Source organism: Phallusia mammillata, unplaced genomic scaffold (genome assembly GCF_965637545.1).
Source record: "Phallusia mammillata unplaced genomic scaffold, kaPhaMamm4.hap1.1 HAP1_SCAFFOLD_210, whole genome shotgun sequence".
Taxonomy (NCBI): Eukaryota; Metazoa; Chordata; class Ascidiacea; order Phlebobranchia; family Ascidiidae; genus Phallusia; species Phallusia mammillata.
Genome location: NW_027648942.1, coordinates 1 through 22,378, shown reverse-complemented (window position 1 = coordinate 22,378; position 22,378 = coordinate 1). Strand labels below are relative to the sequence as shown.

Sequence of the window (22,378 nt, the reverse complement as noted above, 5' to 3'; positions counted from 1 at the left end):
TGCGTTTGTTATTTTATCATTTTAAGTGCTAGTCTTAACTGGTTTAAAATCACAAAGGGCTTGATGTAAACAAAAACGGTTTTCACAGGTCAACTCTAAACTACATCTAGTAAACGCATAAAAAATATCTTTAGAATCTAACCACCACATGATAAATGAGAGGCGTACATCATAAGCGAATGAAGGGCATGACCGCTTAAAAATGATTTTTCGCGCTGACGACCCTTGTAGCATATACAGGCTCCAGATCTCAAGCGGTTTAAGTTAAATGAAAACGGTTTTTACAGGTCAACTCTAAAATACATCTAGTAAACACATACCAAATATCTTTATCTTATAAGAAGAACATCAAAAACAAGAGGCGTACATCATAAGCGAGCACAGGGCACGACCGCTAGTGCTGTCGATTTCATGTAGGCCTATAGCATGTAAATTTCTTGTAGCGTGTAGTATACAATCTCAACGTAGAGTGATGATGAGCGCCTCTTGATTTTAGGGTAATGATAGGAATTGATTGATATTTTGCATGCGTTCACTCGACGTAGGTCTAGTTTAAAGTTAACCTGCGAAAAACGTTTTCAATACTTTATGTCGTTTGTATTCTGGAGCCTGTAGCCTACATGCTGCTGAGTCGACAGCGCATAAAATTATTTTAAAGCGGTCATGCCCTTCGTTCGCTTATGATGTACGCCTCTCATTTATCATGTGGTGGTTAGATTCTAAAGATATTTGGTATGTGTTTATTAGATGTATTTTAGAGTTGACCTGTGAAAACCGTTTTTGTTTACCTTAAACCGTTTGTGATCCGGAGCCTGTATATGCTGCAAAGGTCGTCTGCCCATAAAATGATTTTAAAGCGGTCATGCCCTTCGTTCGCTTATGATGTACGCCTTTCATTTATGATATGGTGGTTAGATTCTAAAGATATTAGGTATGTGTTTATTAGATGTATTTTAGAGTTGACCTGTGAAAAACATTTTCATTTATCTTAATCCGTTTGTGATCTGGAGCCTGTATATGCTACAAGGGTCGTCAGCGCAAAAAAATCATTTTTAAGCGGCCATGCCCTTCGTTCGCTTATGATGTACGCCTCTCATTTATGATGTGGTGGTTAGATTCTAAAAATATTTGGTATGTGTTTACTAGATGTATTTTAGAGTTGACCTGTAAAAACCGTTTTCATTTAACTTAATCCGTTTGTGATCTGGAGCCTGTATATTCTACAAGGGTCGTCAGCGCAAAAAATCATTTTAAAGCGGTCATGCCCTTCGTTCGCTTATGATGTACGCCTCTCATTTATGATATGGTGGTTAGATTCTAAAGATATTTTTTATGCGTTTACTAGATGTATTTTAGAGTTGACCTGTGAAAACCGTTTTCATTTATCTTAATCCGTTTGTGATCTGGAGCCTGTATATTCTACAAGGGTCGTCAGCGCAAAAAATCATTTTTAAGCGGTCATGCCCTTCGTTCGCTTATGATGTACGCCTCTCATTTATGATGTGGTGGTTAGATTCTAAAGATATTTGGTATGTGTTTACTAGATGTATTTTAGAGTTGACCTGTAAAAACCGTTTTTATTTAACTTAAACCGCTTGTGATCTGGAGCCTGTATATGCTACAAGGGTCGTCAGCGCAAAAAAACATTTTTAAGCGGTCATGCCCTTCGTTCGCTTATGATGTACGCCTCTCATTTATCATGTGGTGGTTAGATTCTAAAGATATTTTTTATGCGTTTACTAGATGTAGTTTAGAGTTGACCTGTGAAAACCGTTTTTGTTTACATCAAGCCCTTTGTGATTTTGAACCAGTTAAGACTAGCACTTAAAATGATAAAATAACAAAAGCACAGTTAAGGGCAACATTTTATTAATGAAAAAAAAATGAAGCACCTCATAAACCCAATTTCCACACAATAACATACTCATATTGGGTGCCACAGTTATATGAAAGAAGAAATAAATGTGAAGAGGATAAATAATTAGAAGATTGATTTATCAAGCAAAAACCTGCATTTACAATGAGTACACTGAAAAGGGGTCATCAAGTAAACAGACTGAGAAACAAAAAAGGTGAAACAACATTGTACAGCTGAAAATGCAATGTGTTGCGAGTTACTGAAATAAAATTAAACCAGCTACCATGTGAAAGATGAGGTTGTATCAAACAATCCTGGCAAACAAGCTATCATAGCGATTACTGGTCAAAAATAATAGTTTTTCATTCCTGTCTAATGAATCACTTTTACTGAAAGAGTCTACATCAAAGTGAAAATGTATAAATATTTATCCAAAAGATGCTTTTTTAACGACGCCATGATTATGTCATGTAGATAAGACAGCGTTAATATCAACAAATGTTTAAACACATCTAACCAACACAACAAGTTTGCCTTAATTTGGGTAAGAGATTAAAATAATACCAACAAATCATTGAACACATCTAACATAACAAGTTTGCTTTAAATTGGGCACAAGAATTGTTAAATAAACCTGCCTTCGGGTAGTACATTGGCAAAAAACAGACATATTTCGATTTGATTCATGTAAAACTGAAGTGTGTGGTGAATATCTTAAAATAAAATGTTCCCCTGCAAGTGAGGCAAGAAGCATTTTGTATGCATCAATGATTTAGCTGACACTTCAGAGAGCTCATTTCACCCACACCATTCTTCCACCATCAATTACTTTCTTCCATGTAGTCCAAGGCAATCTTGAATTACCTTTGAAATGATTCTGCTGATTTTTTCTGCTTCTATTCAGTTTCCAGATGTTGAACTGCAACAAAAAATAAAAGAAAAAGTGTATGCAACATTTAATTTGACAAGTAGGAGTTTACACAAAAATGCTTGAGTTAGGCCAGTAGATAGAAAGCCAATGTTTTACAAAACCAGGATCACACTAGAGATGAGCTACCATATTTTTAAACATGCCTAAAAAGATAACAAATTACCATCTGCTAAAATAATAGAAACAGTTGAGAATGACAAGCATATCATGACAATTGACAACCACTTACCACATGTATCATTGCTTTTTAAATCCAATGTCCCAAGTCCTTCATTTGATAGTGTGTTAGGCCCTAGTTTGCTTCATGAAGCACTAGAAATGCTTCCCCCACCCTGAACTGTCACTTTTCATTACTCCATTTGTTATCAGAACATGGATGCCTATTAGATGCTATTTCACTGCTTAAAATACGTTTGCTTTTGTCACAACAGTTCACATTTAACTGCCAATTTCATGTAAAACCCATTTCACCTGCGATTATTTCCAAAGAAAATATAATATTTTTCAATAAAAAATAAATTTATTGCTTCACTACCCTTGCCGATAAAATCGGGCTGTGTTATAACACATGTTCTAAAATTATAACACCGCCCGATAAAAAACGGGGATTTTTTCATAACACAAGCGCTTTTAATCGGGCACTTGTTGACGAATCGGGTGGTATAATGGCGCCAAGTTTCAAATTGCGGCAACAAAATGCAATATGTTTTCTGTTTCTTTGCATTTTACAATAAAATGGTACCTAATATATATTTACTTATTGTGATCAAGATTGTGCAGCCCAAGTAATTGACATGCTAACGCCATGTAAGCTTGTTGGTTATATTGCATATATTTGGGTTCTCTAAACGCCAATGGAACATTTAGGAAAAAATTAACGACTTTATCAACTGGCCTTCAGAAACCATTAGGCAAGGAGTCGAACCGGAACTGAACCCGAACCCGCAAACCGGTTTGAGCGGTTAATTTCATTAAACCCGAACCGAACCCGAACCGCTAATTACGATTTTCTAAAAACCCGAACCGGAGTTGAACCATATATTTTGTTCGGCGTTGGACCCGAACCGGAACTGAACCAGTAAAAAATGCAGTCGGTTTTATACTTTGTGATTTTTTTTCAAAACAGCGCACTTAAGAAAACACTTATAGAGATAACACTTATAGGGCGTGTCAAAAATAACAGTGCACGGTCAAAAATCTTGTGGAGTTTGATAATTCCAGGAAGATAATAGGTAGAATTAAATTGAAACGAATGAAAATTTGAACCGGTTTAAAAACCGCAAACCGGTTCGGATAATTTGCCCAAACCGGAACAAAACCCGAACCCGAAAATATACATTTTTAAAAACCTGAACCGAACCCGAACCCTTAAAAACAAAACGAAGTGAACCCGAACCGAACCTGAACCCGTATAACAAGCGGTTCGACTCCCTGCCATTAGGTCACAAAAGCTTAAACAACTGTTTGTTTGTTTTTGCAGAAACATTCAGTTCTTTTTATTGTCAGGTATGGGTGTAGTCTTTACATGCAGTCAATGCTGAAAAAAGGTTATTGACCAAAACGTTTTGCACACAAAGATTCTGTACGTGTTGGCAAAGCAATAATGATAATGTTGCACCACTTGGATGTGAATATTGTATGTTGGTTCTGACAGATGCTGATGAAGAACCACTAGCCTCAAAGAAAGAAAGCTTTTTTTCTGTTTATGTTAAAGTGTATGCATGAAACCATTGAAAGGTATTTTTCCTTCACTGACCAAATATAGGTAAGTATACCCTTGTCAGTAATGTCAACAAAAATAAAGCTATCTTTTAAATGTAGGCCTTCTATACCATACATAGGGACAATTATATTTTGCTTTTGCTAATTTTTAATTGACCTTAACATTTGTTTAATATTGACATAAATGGTTTTAAAGTTTGTGCCATTACCATCAAACAAGCTTGTTCAAAAACGTGAAAGACCAATACTTCCATATTTTGATGATGTTTTTGATAGTATATTTCACAATGTTTCTTGCAAGACTGGTAATATGTAAACTAAAAGTTTGTTTTGTTTGGTCAAGCATATCACTTTTAGGAGTTAATTTCGGTTGCAGTTCATGTTACAAAAGATGAGCTAATGTTACGGAATTATTTCGGCAGCTTTGGGAATTCGGCTAAGAGATCTTTCAAGTGGCGATATTAAATTCCAATCAACCCCTTAAGCCTAATTCTGTACCTTTAAAACCAAAACTGCATCCCTAATTCGGAAACGGCCCGAACCCTGCAATAACGGCTCATCACTAAGCCAAAGAAAGACCACAAACTGGTTTCACTAATGGGCGCCTTGTTTAAGTAAAAGCGATAAAATACACTGGCGTAAAACAACACGTATTTCCAACTTCAATACGCTGCGCTCAATAATCAGTAAACGCCAGTACAACACAGAACAGAAACCAACAGTTGTAACTCGCACGGCGCCCAGAGGAAGACTGACCTTCATTATTTTACTCGCACGTGCGACGCGGCCACGTACGTGGAAGAAACAATCACGTGACGACCAAAGGCACATCCGGGTAACGATACAACCATCAAGCGTAATTAGTGGCGGGGAAAGGGCGATCATACAAACGGAGAAAAGACAACTATTACAATATAAAACAAATAGGTGAATGGTGTGTAGTAAAACAAGATATATACAGTGTGTGGTAAAACAAGATATATGCCGTGGAAATATGATATAGTGAAAATATGATTGGCAAAACAAACCGATTAAACACAACAATAATAACGGGTGGTAAAACAAGATATATGCCATGGAAATATGATGTAGTGAAAATATGATTGGCAAAACAAACCAATTGAACACAACAAACAATAACAGAGTTAAGTGCCGGGATACCCAATAGGCAACGCTTCAAACAAAGCGATTATAAGTGCACGTAGGTGTGTGAAAATAAAGGAGTTAAACAAAGTGCTAAAAATTCGCCACATTCTCCCCAACCCAAAACTGTCCTACTCCCGTTGGACAACCGTCTAAACCATGGTTTCGGGCGAATATCGCGCTGGTTGACGACGTACCCGAGTCGACCTTCTACACCCATCCGAATTGCCCTGAGGATTCGACTCGGTTGTGTCTTCCTGTAAAACTACTTTAGGGTTGTAGACATACACGACTGCAGGCATTTCCGGCTGCGGTTGCGGATGTGCTGACGGTTCTTCCGTGAGGCAGGGGAATGTACTCGTCGTTGGCTTTAACCTGTTAAAATGTACGATTGCCTCTTGCCTGTCGCGTCTTCGATGACGTAGTTCACAGGACCGCGAATATCGGTGATCCTGTAGGGCCCCTTGTATGGATACTGAAGTTTTTTACTTTGTCCAATCGGCACGACTGGGTTTGTTAACAAAACAAATTCGCCTACCGAGTAGGGTCTTCCTTGTTGTCGTTGATTGTACCAGTCTTTCATCCGCTTCCGTTGCGTCGCGAGGCTCTCTCTCACTACCTCTTCTGCAAGCTGTAGACCATCACGGAGCTGATCAATCTCCACTCCATATGAATGTGCGGTGTCACGCGCCAAAGACCCCATCAAGTCTGCTGGTAATCGCAATGGTCGTCCGGTTAGGAGAGTATGCGGAGCTTCTCCCGTTGCATCGTGGGCACTCGCGTTGTAGGCGGCCACCACTCCTGGTAATGCTTCGTCCCACCGCCGGTTATCTTGCTGTATATAATTTCGGATCATAGTGATAATGGTCTTATTGTTACGTTCGACTCCACCGTTCCCAGGCGCGTGGTATGATGTCGTGCGACTTTTCCTACATCCCATTAGGCGTAATAATTCTTCGAACAAATGGCTTTCGAAATTCGAGCCGCGGTCGGAATGAACAGTCTCCGGTACCCCATGTACAGTGAACCAATTTCGATATAACAAATTGGCGGTCTCATTAGCAGTTTGATTTCGCATCGGCCAGGCTCTTACGTATTTTGTGAAAATGTCACACGCCACTAAAATAAACTGGTAACCCGACCGGGTTAGGGGTAGAGGCCCTACAACGTCCACTTCGATCCTTTGCATTGGCCTGTCCTCCTTTGAGGGCATGAGCGGAGCTTGAAAATGATGCGTGGGTCTTTTATTGTATTGACAGGTGACGCAGTTGCGGCAAAATGTTTCGACAGAATCGCGCCATTTATACCAATAAAAGCGTTCCGCTATCTTAGCCAGGGTCTTAGCTATGCCCAAATGCCCTCCCCCGTGTACATTATCATGAAGATTTGACATTGCTTCATCGACTAAGCTCTTTGGCAAAACAATCACAGAATCACTGCCTAGCGTAGAGTTTCCACGACAACAAAGTACACCTGCTTTGAGCAGGAGGCTGGGAAAGCGAGACCAATAATGACGAAGTACTGGTGATTCTTTTTTAACGGTTTTAAATTTCGGACGCGTACCTTTTTTTAACCATTCCATGACGACTGCTAGATCAGGGTCATCTTTCTGTCGCTCCAACAAGTCTTCATGTTGATATCCTACCGTAGACTTTAAGTCAACGACGAGAACTTGGGTATGTTTGAGTCCCTTGGCCAATTTGTATGGACATTCCCCGCAATCTCCCATGTCATCAAGGCGTGACAGAGCGTCTGCATTCCTATGTTTGCTTCCTGACCTGTGATGAATTTCAAAGTCATACGCGGAAAGGTGCTCTACCCAGCAGGCGCACTGCCCGTATAACTCTCTAGACTTCCAAAGCCATCTTAAGGAAGAATGGTCAGTCCGTAAGGTAAATTTTTGGCCCAGTAGGTAACACCGGTACAGCTTTGTGGCGAATATAACAGCTAAAAGCTCTTTTCTCGTGGTGGAATAGTTACGTTCCGACCTGCTCAAAGTGCGACTACCATAGGCGACTACGCATTCCTTACCGTCGATTTCCTGAGAAAGGACACAGCCAACGGCAGCGTCAGACGCATCCGTATCCAGTATAAACGGCATGTTAAAGTCGGGGTATCGAAGAATTGGTGCAGTCGTCAAGTGTTGTTTTAGTTGAGAGAAGGCATCCTGACATTGGTCATCCCACTGAAATCTTCTTCCCTTTTCCGTCAACCGGTGAAGAGGACCCGCGATCTGTGCGTAACCGCAAATAAATTTACGATAGTAGGAAGTAAGGCCTAGAAACTGCCGGATTTCTTTTACGTTGCGGGGAGTCGGCCATTTAGCAACTGCCTTTATTTTGTTAGGGTCGCATCGTATGCCCTCTTTCGACAATACGTGGCCCAAAAAGTCTACTTCGTGCTTAAATAGAGTGCACTTGCTAGGTTTCAAAGTTAGACCAGCCGATTTGATTCTTGCTAGCACGTCCGACAGTCGCTTTAAATGCTCTTCGAAAGTTTTCGAGTATACAATGATATCATCCAAGTACGCTAGAGCCCCCTGCCACTCGATTCCGTTCAGGACAATACGCACCAGGCGCTGAAAAGTCGCTGCAGAATTGCACAGGCCCATGGGCATTACGTTAAATTCAAAAAGCCCGACGTGGCTGGTGAAAGCCGTTTTCTCCCGGGAGGAGGCGTCCATTGCAACTTGCCAATACCCGGATTTTAGATCCAAAGTAGAAAAATAGGCGGCGTTGGACATTTGATCTAAACTGTCATCTATCCGGGGAATCGGGTAACTATTTTTTTTAGTTAACTCATTCAACTTGCGGTAGTCAACGCAAAAACGGGTCTCACCGGATTTCTTTCGAACCAACACAATCGGGCTGCTCCACGGTGATTTCGAAGGTCGGATTAGGCCTTGCCTGTCCATTTCAGCTAAGATCTCCTCTACCTTTGCTTTGTTGTGATGGGGCATACGACGCGGTGGCTGTCTTACAGGGCCGTTGTCACCCGTGTCGATAACACGACGCACTATATCAGTGCGCCCCAAGACATCTTTGGAAGTCGAAAACGCTTGTTGATTGGCACGCAGCAAATCGAACAATTCACCTCGTTGATCTGCCGTTAATCGGTCACCGATGGTGACTTTGTCTACAATGTCCTGAAACGGATCTTGGTTAGATATTTTCTGGGCCGATACGGAACAAATCTGGGTGTCTGTAACAAAACACTCAGGGTGTTTACATCCAGGGACACCTCCCTCTACCACTATACAAGTACCCGGGATTTTGCAATCGAGGTTACCAAAAGCGTACACAGGGGTAACCGTAGCGAATCTCGCCCCACTTGGTATTGTTACATCATCATCCCCCAAATTTGCCACAAACACCTTCACCTCGCGGCTTTGCGCCATCGTTACACTTGTCGCAGTCAATAACCCAAATCTCTCCACGAACCCAGCTATCTGCTCCGTTAGAACCGGAGTGGCCAACTCTTGTGAATTAAGAGATTCTTGACATAAGCTGCCTGTTACACATACCTCTGCAAACGCTGGGACAAGGACGTCATCCGCAACACATACGTCACAGGGTTGGGACAACGCTGTCGGAGAACTAAAGAGCGGAAGTCTGGCGTTTCCTGCCGTTAGAGTATTTTCCCTGTAGCAGATTCGGCACGCATTGGCCTGCAGAAAATCCAATCCTAGAATAAAATCATGGTTGAGGTTCTGCACGATATAAACGGTCGCATGATTCGTTATGCCACCAACTCTAAGGGGAAGGCTAATACTGCCCTTCACCGCCAATTGCAGCCCATCGGCACCTACCAAGTGCTTGGAAGGGGACCTATTTATCTGTAGGTTTTGTTCTGCGCCGAATGAGTCCCATTTTATCGCACTCATCAGACATACACCCGAGCCGGTGTCTAACAAAGCACACATGGTTGTCTGCCCAACCAAAATGGAAACAAACCGTGCCAGCACTGGCGGTGATTCGATTCTCTCCTTAGGCATAGTTTCCGGCCCTGGTCTGTTTGCTCTGCCTGGTGCGGTTGGTTGTTGACTTGGGGATTCTTTTACGTCCACTGGGTGTTTGGACGGTCTGCAAAAAGAAGTTGGTAGTGACCTAGCCTCGCGACTTACCCTAATCATTTTGGGGCGCATACCCAGGTGTGGACAGTTGCGTCGAAAATGACCTGGCTGCCCGCAACCGTAGCACTTTCGGTTTTGCTCGTGGTGGCCATAAAAATGTCCTGTCCTTTTAAGGGAATCAACTTCAGCTTGTAGGGTCTTCAAAGTGTCTTCGAATTTAGCACTCCGTTCCGTCGTGCGTCGTTCCATGTCTTCAAGCTTTTCCAAAATCATATCAATTTCCGATGTTTTTGCGTTAACTGTGGCAACCTGAACAAAGCTCGGTACTTGAGCATCGACCACGACCTGGGCAGCGGCTCTGAACGTCCTTGTGTGCTTGGTTGCCGCAGGGATATTTTCAGCAAGGCGCCTGTCTTGCAAGCCTTGTAGCAAGGTAATGTACAGCACTTCGTTTTTAAGGGCAGCTTCTGAAGAGTTGCTGTAAGCGTTATCCCCCAGTGTTTGCAGGGCATAAACAAAATCTCGCGCGGACTCGCCAGGTAACTGCACGCGCCTTATCAGCTCGGCGCGTTGGCGTTCCGCGTGTTGGCCGCTAGACTTATGACGCAGTGCGCGTTCCTTCAAGTCCTTAAACGGAATTGTAAAGAGATTGGAGTCCTTCTCTTGTATTGCCCATTTCAGATCGTTGCCAATGCTTGCTAAAAACAGATGTCGTTTCATTTCTTCTGAAGCATCAACGCTCGTACAATAAGATTCGAGCATATTAAAATATTGACCTAGTTCCTCCCCAGGCCGTAAAGGCGGAGGTTGCATTAAAACGTTAAAAGATAAAATCAACCTAAAATACAATACTTAAAAACACAAAACGGGGAGTCTTCCTAGTAAAACCAGCGGGTAGTGGTCCTGGCGTGCTCGCCAAGTTGTTACGGAATTATTTCGGCAGCTTTGGGAATTCGGCTAAGAGATCTTTCAAGTGGCGATATTAAATTCCAATCAACCCCTTAAGCCTAATTCTGTACCTTTTATAGCCAAAACTGCCTCCCTAATTCGGAAACGGCCCGAACCCTGCAATAACGGCTCACCACTAAGCCAAAGAAAGACCACAAACTGGTTTCACTAATGGGCGCCTTGTTTAAGTAAGAGCGATAAAATACACTGGCGAAAAACAACACGTATTTCCAACTTCAATACGCTGCGCTCAATAATCAGTAAACGCCAGTACAACACAGAACAGAAACCAACAGTTGTAACTCGCACGGCGCCCAGAGGAAGACTGACCTTCATTATTTTACTCGCACGTGCGACGCGGCCACGTACGTGGAAGAAACAATCACGTGACGACCAAAGGCACATCCGGGTAACGATACAACCATCAAGCGTAATTAGTGGCGGGGAAAGGGCGATCATACAAACGGAGAAAAGACAACTATTACAATATAAAACAAATAGGTGAATGGTGTGTAGTAAAACAAGATATATACAGTGTGTGGTAAAACAAGATATATGCCGTGGAAATATGATATAGTGAAAATATGATTGGCAAAACAAACCGATTAAACACAACAATAATAACGGGTGGTAAAACAAGATATATGCCATGGAAATATGATGTAGTGAAAATATGATTGGCAAAACAAACCAATTAAACACAACAAACAATAACATAGTTAAGTGCCGGGATACCCAATAGGCAACGCTTCAAACAAAGCGATTATAAGTGCACGTAGGTGTGTGAAAATAAAGGAGTTAAACAAAGTGCTAAAAATTCGCCACACTAACAAAGTTAAAATATCAACCAAATTCCTTTAATATGTAAGTACACATTAAGACCAGGATACGGTTAAGTGTGGCTATGGAAGAAACCATTGATAATTTTCCAACATGCAAACACACTATTTATTCTTCAAAACATGAGCTAAAGAAAAATTGGAAGTTAGGAATACTTACGTGATAATTTGCCTGCGTTGCATTGCTGAGTCTGCGCACAGCTGTTCGTATGTGTTTTAAAAACAACAACAATAGTGAAAAAAATTGTGGTAACTGGTACCAGCATTGTATAAAAGGATTTCATTTTCTAGCCCTGGCAATGCAGATGCTTCCACCCTTAACAAGATGTGTTGTTAAAACCAGGGTGCCTGTTCTTAGAGGGTGTAAAGATGTTAAATCATTAGGTTTGGGTAATAATAAATATAAGTTACTACTTTCTAGAAAACACAGCAGAGAGTGAGAAACTGGTTTGTGATTTTAAAGATATATGGACAACAAAGGTTTGGAAGTAATGCTTCATGGAGACTTGGCACCCAAAATGGCAAAAGCGAACCATAAATCCACTATTTAAACAGAGGCTAAAACACCGAGTTTGCAAAGCCCTAAATACACCACAGTTTGTTGTGAGCAGACAAAGTTCACCTATCATTTACCATGTAACAGGACTAAACATATCGGGTTCTCATTTCAAAAGTTTTTTTTTGCATCACAGAAGTCAAGCGTTCGGGACGTAGAAGAGATGGAAATTAAACTTAAAAAACTCGATTCGACAATCGTAAACGAAACAATGAGCATAAAAGATGATAATGCTGATCGCACATCGATTCACTTCGGACCTAAGAACGAACACGATGACTTGTGTGACGTACGCGTGAAGATGGAAGGTTAGGAACCTTTTGCCAAAGTTATCGCGGATAATCCAAATCCCGACATTTAAGACTCAATCACTAATTATTTTTTTTAAGATTGTTTAATATTTTTGTAATTGTTAGTGTTAAAACTTATGCAAGGTTTATCTCTGTCCAATATAGCCTAGGCATCGTCCAGAGTAATGTGCTGATCACACGATATTTTCAATCAGTATTTGAGTATCTTGAACAATGACTTCGTGATAAAAGTATCTACTATCTTGATAAACCGCACAATGTTTAATGAAACGGACTTGATGTGGGCCTGACTATACACTCGGCCGCATTTTCGCCAAATTTCGTGCCTTATGAGAGCCTCGTTTTGAAATATCCAATTGAAATCGGGATTCGGGCTTGTATGTTTGGGTTCGGGCCTTAATTTTTTGGCCGCATGCAACTCTGGACCATATGGTGAATATAAGATCATGATCATGAGTTCTCGACATGTGTTTATTTTGTAGATTTTAATGTTCGTGATGTAAGAGGAAGGACTGTGGTTCATCGTTTGGTTAATGCTCGTTTAAACGGCTTGGTAGACCAAGAGTGCCCAAGCATTCAACTGAAAACTTTGCTGGACGAAGGCGCGCGAGTTGATATCAAGGACAATTATGGCTGTATTCCACTTCACTATGCTGCAGTCAGCGGTTACGTGGCATGCGCGGAACTGTTGATTGAAAACAACAAAAATGTGAGTTGTAACTATAGCCTACTCTTTAAAGTGAACACGTTTCGGTGTATCTCGATATATTTTGTTTCTGGATTTGAAAAATTAATCTTGAATTAAAATATCAAATGCATTGCAGAGGTTGAGGGTTGATGACATAGAAAAGGGGGAGTCTGAATTTCATGAACTGGATTCGGCAATTGTTAACGAACAACTAAACATGAAAGATGATGATGGTCACTCTTCCCTGCATTACGCTGCCGAGTACCAACGTGTCGACCTGTGTAAATTGCTAGTGCAGAAAGGAGCAGGTAAAAACTGAATTCAGCCTAGAAAATGCAATTGCAAAGTTAAATATTTACTCCTTATTAAAACGATTTTTAGGTGGTAGTAGCCGCAAAGGAAGTAGCAGCGAAAATATAAAATAATAAAACAGTGGTTCTTAACCGTTTTCCTTGCTGCACCCCTTTCAAATCACCAACCAATTTTCGCACCCCCTTCGGTGACTGTTTAAATAACAAAACCATCGTAATTTAATTTTTATCCAGCATCCCCGCAGCCCCTAGGAACAGTTCTCGTACCCCTGAGGGGTGCGTGCACCCCTGGTTAAAAACCCCTATAATAAAATGACTTTTTTTGTAAACTAGTTCCACTTTTTTGTCCAAAACTGTTTGTATTTTTTATGTTCAAAGCTATAATAATTGTATCCAAGATTATACCTTAAATGAGACAAGCCATTCTATTTGACAACTTCTATAGCTGTAGATGCGATTTAATACTTTGATTCGTGTTTACCAGACTTCAACGAATGTGATAGTAGTGGTAAAACTGCTCTCCACCTATTGCTGAAAAGCATTTGCTATGACCGAGTCGTCGAAGAACCGTCAATAATACAACTTTTAAAATTTCTACTGGACAAAGGGTCCTGCTTTGATATGGAAGATAAACATGGGAAAACGCCCCTTTACTATGCAGCGCGTGGTGGTTATGCAAAATGCGCGAAACTATTGATTAAAGCGTTGCTTGAAGTAAGTACTATTCTGTTACTTGTTTATGTTTCATAGCGGCCTGATACCCTGTTTACTTTACCAAATAAAATAGTTGATACAATTTTCTCTGTTTTACGCTTTCGACAGGTCGTACTGTTGCTAACATTCAATATATTATCTTGTTAAAATCACTGCGAATCATTTAGTAGTTTAGTACAATTTTAAATAGGCACAATGAGAGATCCCAAGCTTCAAGTTTGATCTGATATTACCACTTGTCACTTTTAGCCAAAGCATGTTGACAAGACTGATGGCGACCTTCCAGGCTCTCGACTTGTTATTCAGCAACTAAATATAAAAGACGAATTTGGTTCCACTTCCCTGCATTATGCGGCAAAGTACAAACACGTGGAAATGTGCGAATTAATCGTGAAGAACGGAATTGGTAAGACACTGTGGAAGTTCATAAATCAAAGTACGCCAGGCCCATTTCAGACGTTTTTTTGAATCAGCTGGTCAGCTCAGCATTTCCATGTGGAAAGACGTATAGGCTCGAAAATTCTATATCCTGCCGTGGGATTCGAACCCACGACCGGGGTTAATTTTACAAGTTCATAAGGACCCCAGAAATCTATTGTGATGTGGATTAAAGACATACTCGGAAAGGAATTTTTTTTGTAAAGATAGTTAAAAAAAAAGCGTCAAGGTCTAAACAGGTCGATGGAACCCTAGTGATTTTTACCCCGTTTACAAAACTAAAAAAACAGTGTATACAGCACCATAGAATAGCGACCACATAAGAAAAAACTCTTGATCGGGGTTGCAAGTCACAACTCTGCAAGACAACACAATATTCCCAGACCAGTTAAGAACAAATGTTATAGTTCCTGCATGTGGGGTTAATTGTGCTATTGCTTGTTTTTTTGCACTGTAGTGGGGCAGAAAAAAGACCAACCGAAACAATCTCTTGTTATGCGCTTGCAAATTTGGAAGTTACGGGTTGTCAAACTACGACCCATTTCGACCCCTAAAATATTACCTATAAGGAAAAGGTTTAATTTGTGTTGTTTTACACAGTGTTTCTCAAACCATTTTTATACCGTTGAGTGGAAAACCGAAATAGACAAACCCAATTACAACTATATGTTACGGACAATTACAATGCGATATTATGGCTAATGATGCGAATCCACCAGTAAAATATTCGTCTGAAATCGACGTATTGTCGACGCCTTTTGAGTGCAATGGTAGTCAAAAGGAAATTTAATTTTAAAACTGACTGCGCGACTGTTTTAACAGAATTTCTTCGTCGGTTTTCTGTTATAATTGCGGACATGCCGAAGGCAAGACAGTTCAACAGTATTATATCACCTTTTTAAACAGAACGATGTCCACAAAACGTAACATCCTGTAATTCGTAACGTCTGTCATGTCTAAGCTGCTAGAGATAAGAGGAACACCAGCAACAACAACAGATGCTTTGCAAAATTCCACGTACATGTATTAGTCATAAGTGTGTAGTAAAATGATGTAAGAAAGCAGCCTTAATGCCGATGACTTTCAATCAGTGGTTTTAACCCTTTTTCTCTAAGCCCATAAATGAGCAGGGGGATTTTAAAGTTTAAACTATTCAGTCGAACCGGAACTGAACCCGTGAACCGGTTTGAGCGTTTTAATTCGTAAACCCGAATCGGATAACCGTTAAATTTTCTTAAAAAAACAGAACCGTAGTTAAACCCTAGATTTTTTGGCGTTGAATCTCAACCGAACCAGTAAAATTGCACCCTGAATTATACATTTTGTAATCGGCAGCAGGAAGTATACTGCTTTTTAACTACGCGGGAGATAACGGCTACATGGCGATCAAAAAATGACGAATTATAATGTGTCGCGCAGTGCACAGTCAAGATTTATTTGAAAAAACCTAACCATTTTAAAAGACGTAGGACTGTTGTGTCCATCGTCACAATCGTAATATCAAATAGATTAAACATGATAAAATCATTGAAGAAAAACATTTTGCCTGACTTGATTGCAGGTGTAAATGTTTGCAATACGAATGGTAGAACTGCACTTCACTGTTTGGTTGACAATCGTGTGATTGGTTGTGCAACACAAGAGAGGTCAAACATCCAAATTGTCAGGAATATGTTGGAAGTAAGTAGCGCCTATTTAATTGTTTATTTCAACATTAGAATAACATTCAGGACCAGTAGCACTAGATAACCTTTGTGGCCAAGTTAATAAGTTTGAGTTGAGGTTAGTATGAAACTTCAGACGTAAATAATCGGCATTGTGTTTAAACTAAAAAAAAACAGTCTGTATTTTTGTCCGCTTTGTTTTCTAATATCATTTCGCACGTTTAGCTAATTTTTGATAGGTGGCATAAGGGCACCTATTAAACCGGTATTTCTCAGAAAATGCTGACGGGGGCAGGTACTTGGTCGAATGGTCTGTCGCGTCTGACCCATATACAGACATAAAAAAAAAACTTAAACGGGACTCGTCCCCGGGAGTGTCCTGGGTTCGAGCCTCGTGAAAAAAATGCTGAAGGTCAGGACTATCAAGGTTGGGGTTAGATATTATCATTAAAAATTCAATAAAATGAACTTTAAACTTTAGATCGTATGTAAAGTTTTCAAAAACTTAGTTTCCAACCTAACCCTCTTTAGCTGCATAACTAAAAATACAGCTCTTTGCGCCACTTATCGAACCATTGCTAAATGTAGGACTTTTGTGAGTTGTTGTGTTAGCGACTCCACCTTGGAAAATACGTTGTAGGTAATGGTAAAAGCTGGAGCTGTGATTGATTTTAAAGACAAGAAAGGCACAACTCCACTTCATCTTGCTTGCGGGGTAGGAAATGCTGACATGGTTCGTGTTCTTCTTGAGTAAGTGTTATTTTTATGCTTGCATCACGGCTAAAAAACATCATATTTCCTAGTATCACCTGGTATAGGAAATGACGTCCGGGTGGCTTTCATAAAGCAAACGTATTTTGTTCCTATACGTTTCCCAGATATGGTTGAAATGGCAGTTTTTTAGGCCCGGTTGTGTCGCTAAATCGTTCCCTTTACTTTGACTAACTCTCGTGGTTACCCTATTAGACAGCGTTTTTTTCAATTAAACTTTCGGGCCTAAACGGGCTTCTCAAAAGCGATTCGGGTTTGAAGGGTTGTAAGTCGGACGGGGCTTTTCGGCCTGGGTTCGGGCCTAGGTTTCTTTAAAAAAACGAGATTGATTCGGGCCTGACTTTACACTCTGTGTCAGTATTTTTTTGAATAAATTTAACTAGCTAAGTAGCCAGTTACTGGACCTGACCTAATGTCAAACAGCCCTAAAACGTCTTGCTTTAAAACCAATTGTCTATTGTGTTTGTTGTCTTGGTCCGTCCTGAGGCTTCAATATATAGGCCTGTTAATCAAACTTTATTGGCTAAACGGGGTTCTAAAAAACGATTCGGGGCCGGGTTTCGGGCTTGTTCTTTTGGGTTCGAGCCGGTTTGGGCTCCAATTTCAGGCCCGTTTTGAACTCTGATCAACACAAAGTTGTTTTTGTGCCGTTGTTTTGCTCCTTCTCCATTTGAATGAGTGATCGACACACAATTTATCTTGACAGGTTTAAAGCCGATGTAACTCGACTGTCTGAAGATGGAAGAAACGTTTTGGATTTTGCGATTATTTCCGGAAATACTTTGTGTGTTCGAGCGATACTGGAGACCGAGAAATGGAGGGAAGCTTTAAGAAACAGCAGTCGATATAATGTACATGATGGTGGGTCAATGGACTGTTGTCAATTATCTATCACAGGGTGTCTATGTTTTTTGGCCGTGGGGTCACATTCGCGTTATCAAATAGCAAACATTGTTTATCATGGTAGATGTCAGGTCTATTATAGTCTGAGTACCGAATTAAGCCGGTTTCACAAAGATTTTCAAACAGCAAAGCAAATGCTAAAAAAGTCTAGCCTGCGGTGGGATTCGAACCCACGACTGGAGTCTTTTCAGGGCTCACGCTTCACCAACTGAGCTACACGGACTCAGTAAAAACCCATCGATATTGAATTTCGGTTTTTATAATACTAATATGAGCGAAAATTGTTAAATTCCTACACCGTAATTTAACTCCTTGGTGTGAGCTCCTAGCTGTAAACGGGCCTAACATTTGGGCCAGAACCGGAAAGTACAACCCCGAATACGAATCGTATTTGAGAAGCCCGTTATTAAGGCCCAAAAGTTTGATTTACAAGCCTATTCGTAGAAGCCTACGAAAAAACAATCAAATCAAATACAACGGACAATGGACTTGAACCAGGGGCGCAAATTCATTGCAAATATTGAGAGGGGCTTTTAAATTGTTAAAAACGTAAAGATGTCACAACTGACAATGCGCAAAAACAGGGTAAAACAGATTGCCTATAAACAATTAAGGCCATTAAAATCAGGTTCGGTTTGGGCATCAAATTGGGTACATACAATCAAACTTTCGAGAACATTTTAAATTTGTACTTCTTTGAAAACAAATTTCAGGTTACCAAGTTAATTTACTTTTTGTTAAAAGTATTCCCACAACAACTTGTATCACAGACACAACATAAATTCAGGGATTGTCCGCAAACATTCGCCTCTGTTTGTAACCAGTGATGAAATATTAGAGCTTTTCTCAGTACTGCAGATTGGTACACTCCACATATAGGAGGGCGATAACCTAGCTAAACCCGACGATGGACAAGAAATAAAGCTACGTTGGGTCTAGAAGATATTTTATATAATATACACGTTTTCCTTTCAAAACGAACATTTTAAAATATTAGGGGGCAAATATTTTGGGGGACATGTCTCCCCCGCCCCCTCGGGATTTACGCCTGTGCCTTGAACACGACGTTTTGGGCTCTTGGGTATTATGTTAGGTACAACAACTAGCTGCTAGCTAGTTGTTTATTTTAGCAAATAAGGACACAGTAAGTTAGGTCCGGTTTACGACATTTTTTGGTGAAGCCTATGTAAGAACCCGACCTACTCTGGTGTGTTCAATCACCTTTCAAACAAACAAACAAACACACAAGACATAAGCAAGTTTTTTTTACATGATGAACCTACTCGTAAAAACCCATTGCTGAAGCCTTTTCGTAATTAGTTGGTTCTATGTAGAAGTTTGATAACGTAATTTGGGAAAATCCTGATTGACAGGCATATAATAAAAAAAGACATAACTTACATAATAGGCATTATTAGACAATAGCTTAAACAAGACGTTTAAGTGCTGTTGGGCATTCGGTTTAGTCTAGCAACTATAGCTACTTAGCTAGGTAATTTACTATTAAAAGTTACGGACACACATTGTAAAACCAGGCCCGAATCAAGCCCGTTTTTTTTAAAGAAACTAAGCCCGAAAAGCCCGGCTTACAACTCTTGTTTAAACAGATGATTATTGGTCTATCATTAGCGCAATTATATAATTTGTCATAGCCACTCAAAGTTATATATTCTGCTTCTCCCAGCTATCTATATCCGTACAAGAGTGTACAAAATACTATTGCATTGTGGGTTTTCTGTATTGACTGTTTATTTCGGGTTTATCTAGCATTTTTTGTTATTTTGTGTGGCGCCCAATTTAATGGTTGCCAAAAGCCCTCGAACACTGCACTAACGGCTAGTCACGAAAAACCCTAGTTTAGACGCGTTCGAGCACTGCTGTCTTTATTTAAAACACTGTATAAAATTCTACAATATTGGCAAGGTCACTGCACATAAATCAACAGAAGTTAACAGTACGACAGCCGGGGAAGAACTCATGCAACAACACGTGGCCCGCAAAAGGACTGCAAAACACTCGAAAAAGGGATCGCGACAAAACTAATAAAAGAAACAAGGAAACTCACAAGTCACGTGGTCGAAACGCACCGGTCAATTATCATCGCCCTAGCGGCTTACTTTAGAAGGTACACCTGGGATTGTAGCCGGAATGCTGCGAAAGGCAACGGCAGGGGAGGAGTTAAAGCAAGGTGCAGTGAACACAAGGTGTGCCGTGGGTAAAATTCCCGTATAATTAAAAACAATGCACAGGAAAGCAAACGAACAGTTATAAGATAAACGTGAACGTAACAAAGGAATGTGAATGCGATTAAGTGAAAAATATGAAAAACACAACGTGAAATTAAGGTAACTAACTTCCGTTTCAGGAAAATAAGCACATAAACATAAAACAAACTTAATAAACCGACAAAACAAGACAGTACACTAGTGGTGGCTAACGAGAAACAAGGTGAAACATAACGCAAAAATTACGGTAACACACCCCCCACCCTATCTCGTTGCACTCCTGTGCAACCCGTTACAGATCTGCAAAGTACTTCGGCCGCCGCCGATTTTCCCTGAGGCGGTTAGCGATACAGTCAAAGTTTCTACCTTCGAGAGGGAGATTTACGCCTTCGTCTCGTGGCTGCCGCTGTAATGTTGGGGCCTCCTCTTGAGTCGCAACATTTATATATCGGGTACACCGTGTACTGTCAGCCACCGACAGAGGTAAAGGTTCCAGGATATCAATTTCCAAGCGTTCCATCGGCTTTAGTTCGCCTGAAGGCGCCCTGGGCCGAGCATTGAACTTCTTAATTCTTTCACATTTTGTACAGCTCCGAACGTAGGCTTCAACTTCCACAGGCCACCCTGGCCAACAGTGCCGATCGCCAACTTTGGAACGCGTTTTGGCCATTCCAAGGTGTCCACCGCCGTGAGGTGGGTTATGTAGAGCCGAAATCGCATCATGTCGCATCTTTTGTGGGGTAATGAGCCGGTCTACACGAACGCCCGGTTGGTGTGGAGAGTCTCCGTGTTTTGAACGTTCCTGACCACTCCACTGAACGTTCCTCACCACTCTGGTTCTACTGAAATCTTGTGGTGCGTCCCTGGAATGTATAGACGGCTGCTGCCTACGTGTATTCGCTTTGCAATTTCTCGCCAAATGTCCTTCAGCGTTACAAATAAAACATTTTCGCACTAACTTACTCGCTGGACGAAAGGCCGGACGGTGCCTGTCATATGCCGTCAGACGATGATCTTGATAGCATATCCTTGCAACTTCTGCCCGTACCTCGTTAAGTTCACATCGAAGCATACAGACGGACTGCTGTAAGTGTTCGCCCATCTTGGACAGCATCTCCTTTACTTCTTGCCTTTCCGTTGGGCCTTGAAGCGTCGTCACTGGAAGGATATGGGGTCGGGCGTCCATATCGGCAACTCTGCTGGCTGCGGTGCAAAAGTCGCGTTGAACAATTTCACGCCCTAAAGAGGCCGCAAGCTGGCGGTCACGAAGGCCGCGCAACAAAGCCAAAAACAAGACCTCATTTTTAATCGCAGCTTCCACCTCGGCGGGATACGCGCGCTCACCAAGTGACTGCAAGGCATAAACGAACGCACGCCCTCCTTCCTGAGGCCCTTGTGCACGATCTAGGAGTTCATTACGCAATGTTGCTAAATTCGCATGGCTGTTTCCCCAGGCTTCTGCCTTTGTCACAAGTTCTTCAAAAGATAATTGGTACACGTCGCCTGTTCCTTTGCTAAGGTCCCACAAATAGTCTTTATCGACGTGGGTTAAAAACAAATGGCGTTTGACGTCATCTGTAGCCTTGACACTTGCGCAATACGAGTTAAAAAGCATTAAAAAAGTATTAAAATTGTCACCGCATTTAAAATACGGAGGCGACATACTCAAATTAAAAGACATAATAAAGCCAACAAACCAGAGCCCTTCCCCTGTGCTATGAACGCGCCTGCGTGACTGCAGTGTCCTGGCGTGCTCGCCAATTTGTGTGGCGCCCAATTTAATGGTTGCCAAAAGCCCTCGAACACTGCACTAACGGCTAGTCACGAAAAACCCTAGTTTAGACGCGTTCGAGCACTGCTGTCTTTATTTAAAACACTGTATAAAATTCTACAATATTGGCAAGGTCACTGCACATAAATCAACAGAAGTTAACAGTACGACAGCCGGGGAAGAACTCATGCAACAACACGTGGCCCGCAAAAGGACTGCAAAACACTCGAAAAAGGGATCGCGACAAAACTAATAAAAGAAACAAGGAAACTCACAAGTCACGTGGTCGAAACGCACCGGTCAATTATCATCGCCCTAGCGGCTTACTTTAGAAGGTACACCTGGGATTGTAGCCGGAATGCTGCGAAAGGCAACGGCAGGGGAGGAGTTAAAGCAAGGTGCAGTGAACACAAGGTGTGCCGTGGGTAAAATTCCCGTATAATTAAAAACAATGCACAGGAAAGCAAACGAACAGTTATAAGATAAACGTGAACGTAACAAAGGAATGTGAAT

At 41.1% G+C, this 22,378-nt stretch overlaps 3 protein-coding genes and 1 long non-coding RNA gene across 6 annotated transcripts; 1 reads left to right on the top strand and 3 right to left on the bottom strand.

Annotated features, from left to right (window-relative positions):
* Positions 1–1,847: 1,847 nt before the first annotated feature.
* Positions 1,848–3,527, bottom strand: LOC145208108 (uncharacterized). The gene is made up of 2 exons (XR_013854449.1): positions 3,019–3,527; positions 1,848–2,777 (listed from the first exon to the last, which is right to left on the bottom strand). It is a non-coding gene; the product is annotated as an uncharacterized LOC145208108 (long non-coding RNA).
* Positions 3,528–4,274: 747 nt separating this feature from the next.
* On the top strand, positions 4,275–18,650 carry LOC145208106 (transient receptor potential cation channel subfamily A member 1-like). The gene is made up of 10 exons (XM_080078876.1): positions 4,275–4,554; positions 12,206–12,377; positions 12,863–13,089; positions 13,205–13,376; positions 13,864–14,093; positions 14,343–14,499; positions 16,093–16,211; positions 16,836–16,945; positions 17,673–17,827; positions 18,583–18,650. Exons 2-10 carry the CDS (start codon positions 12,233–12,235, stop codon positions 18,648–18,650), a joined length of 1,383 nt encoding a protein of 460 aa, XP_079935002.1. The 5' UTR covers positions 4,275–4,554; positions 12,206–12,232.
* Positions 5,101–11,375, bottom strand: LOC145208107 (uncharacterized). Of its 3 annotated transcripts, XM_080078877.1 has the most exons (6): positions 9,608–11,375; positions 9,178–9,338; positions 8,493–8,799; positions 7,686–7,887; positions 7,218–7,432; positions 5,101–6,489 (listed from the first exon to the last, which is right to left on the bottom strand). In XM_080078877.1, exons 1-2 carry the CDS (start codon positions 10,537–10,539, stop codon positions 9,251–9,253), a joined length of 1,020 nt encoding a protein of 339 aa, XP_079935003.1. In that variant the 5' UTR covers positions 10,540–11,375; the 3' UTR covers positions 5,101–6,489; positions 7,218–7,432; positions 7,686–7,887; positions 8,493–8,799; positions 9,178–9,250. The 3 variants fall into 3 exon arrangements, with proteins under 3 accessions (XP_079935003.1, XP_079935004.1, XP_079935005.1); XM_080078878.1 differs by lacking the exons at positions 5,101–6,489; positions 7,218–7,432; positions 7,686–7,887; positions 8,493–8,799 and having other exon boundaries at positions 9,275–9,338; positions 9,778–11,375; XM_080078879.1 differs by lacking the exons at positions 5,101–6,489; positions 7,218–7,432; positions 7,686–7,887; positions 8,493–8,799; positions 9,178–9,338 and having other exon boundaries at positions 9,671–9,736; positions 9,801–11,375.
* A 2,200-nt stretch (positions 18,651–20,850) lies between the features above and the next one.
* On the bottom strand, positions 20,851–22,371 carry LOC145208109 (uncharacterized). Its single transcript, XM_080078880.1, has 2 exons — positions 21,058–22,371; positions 20,851–20,957 (listed from the first exon to the last, which is right to left on the bottom strand). The coding sequence occupies exons 1-2, from the start codon at positions 21,773–21,775 to the stop codon at positions 20,920–20,922; spliced, it is 756 nt and encodes a 251-aa protein (XP_079935006.1). The 5' UTR covers positions 21,776–22,371; the 3' UTR covers positions 20,851–20,919.
* Between the last annotated feature and the right edge of the window lie 7 nt (positions 22,372–22,378).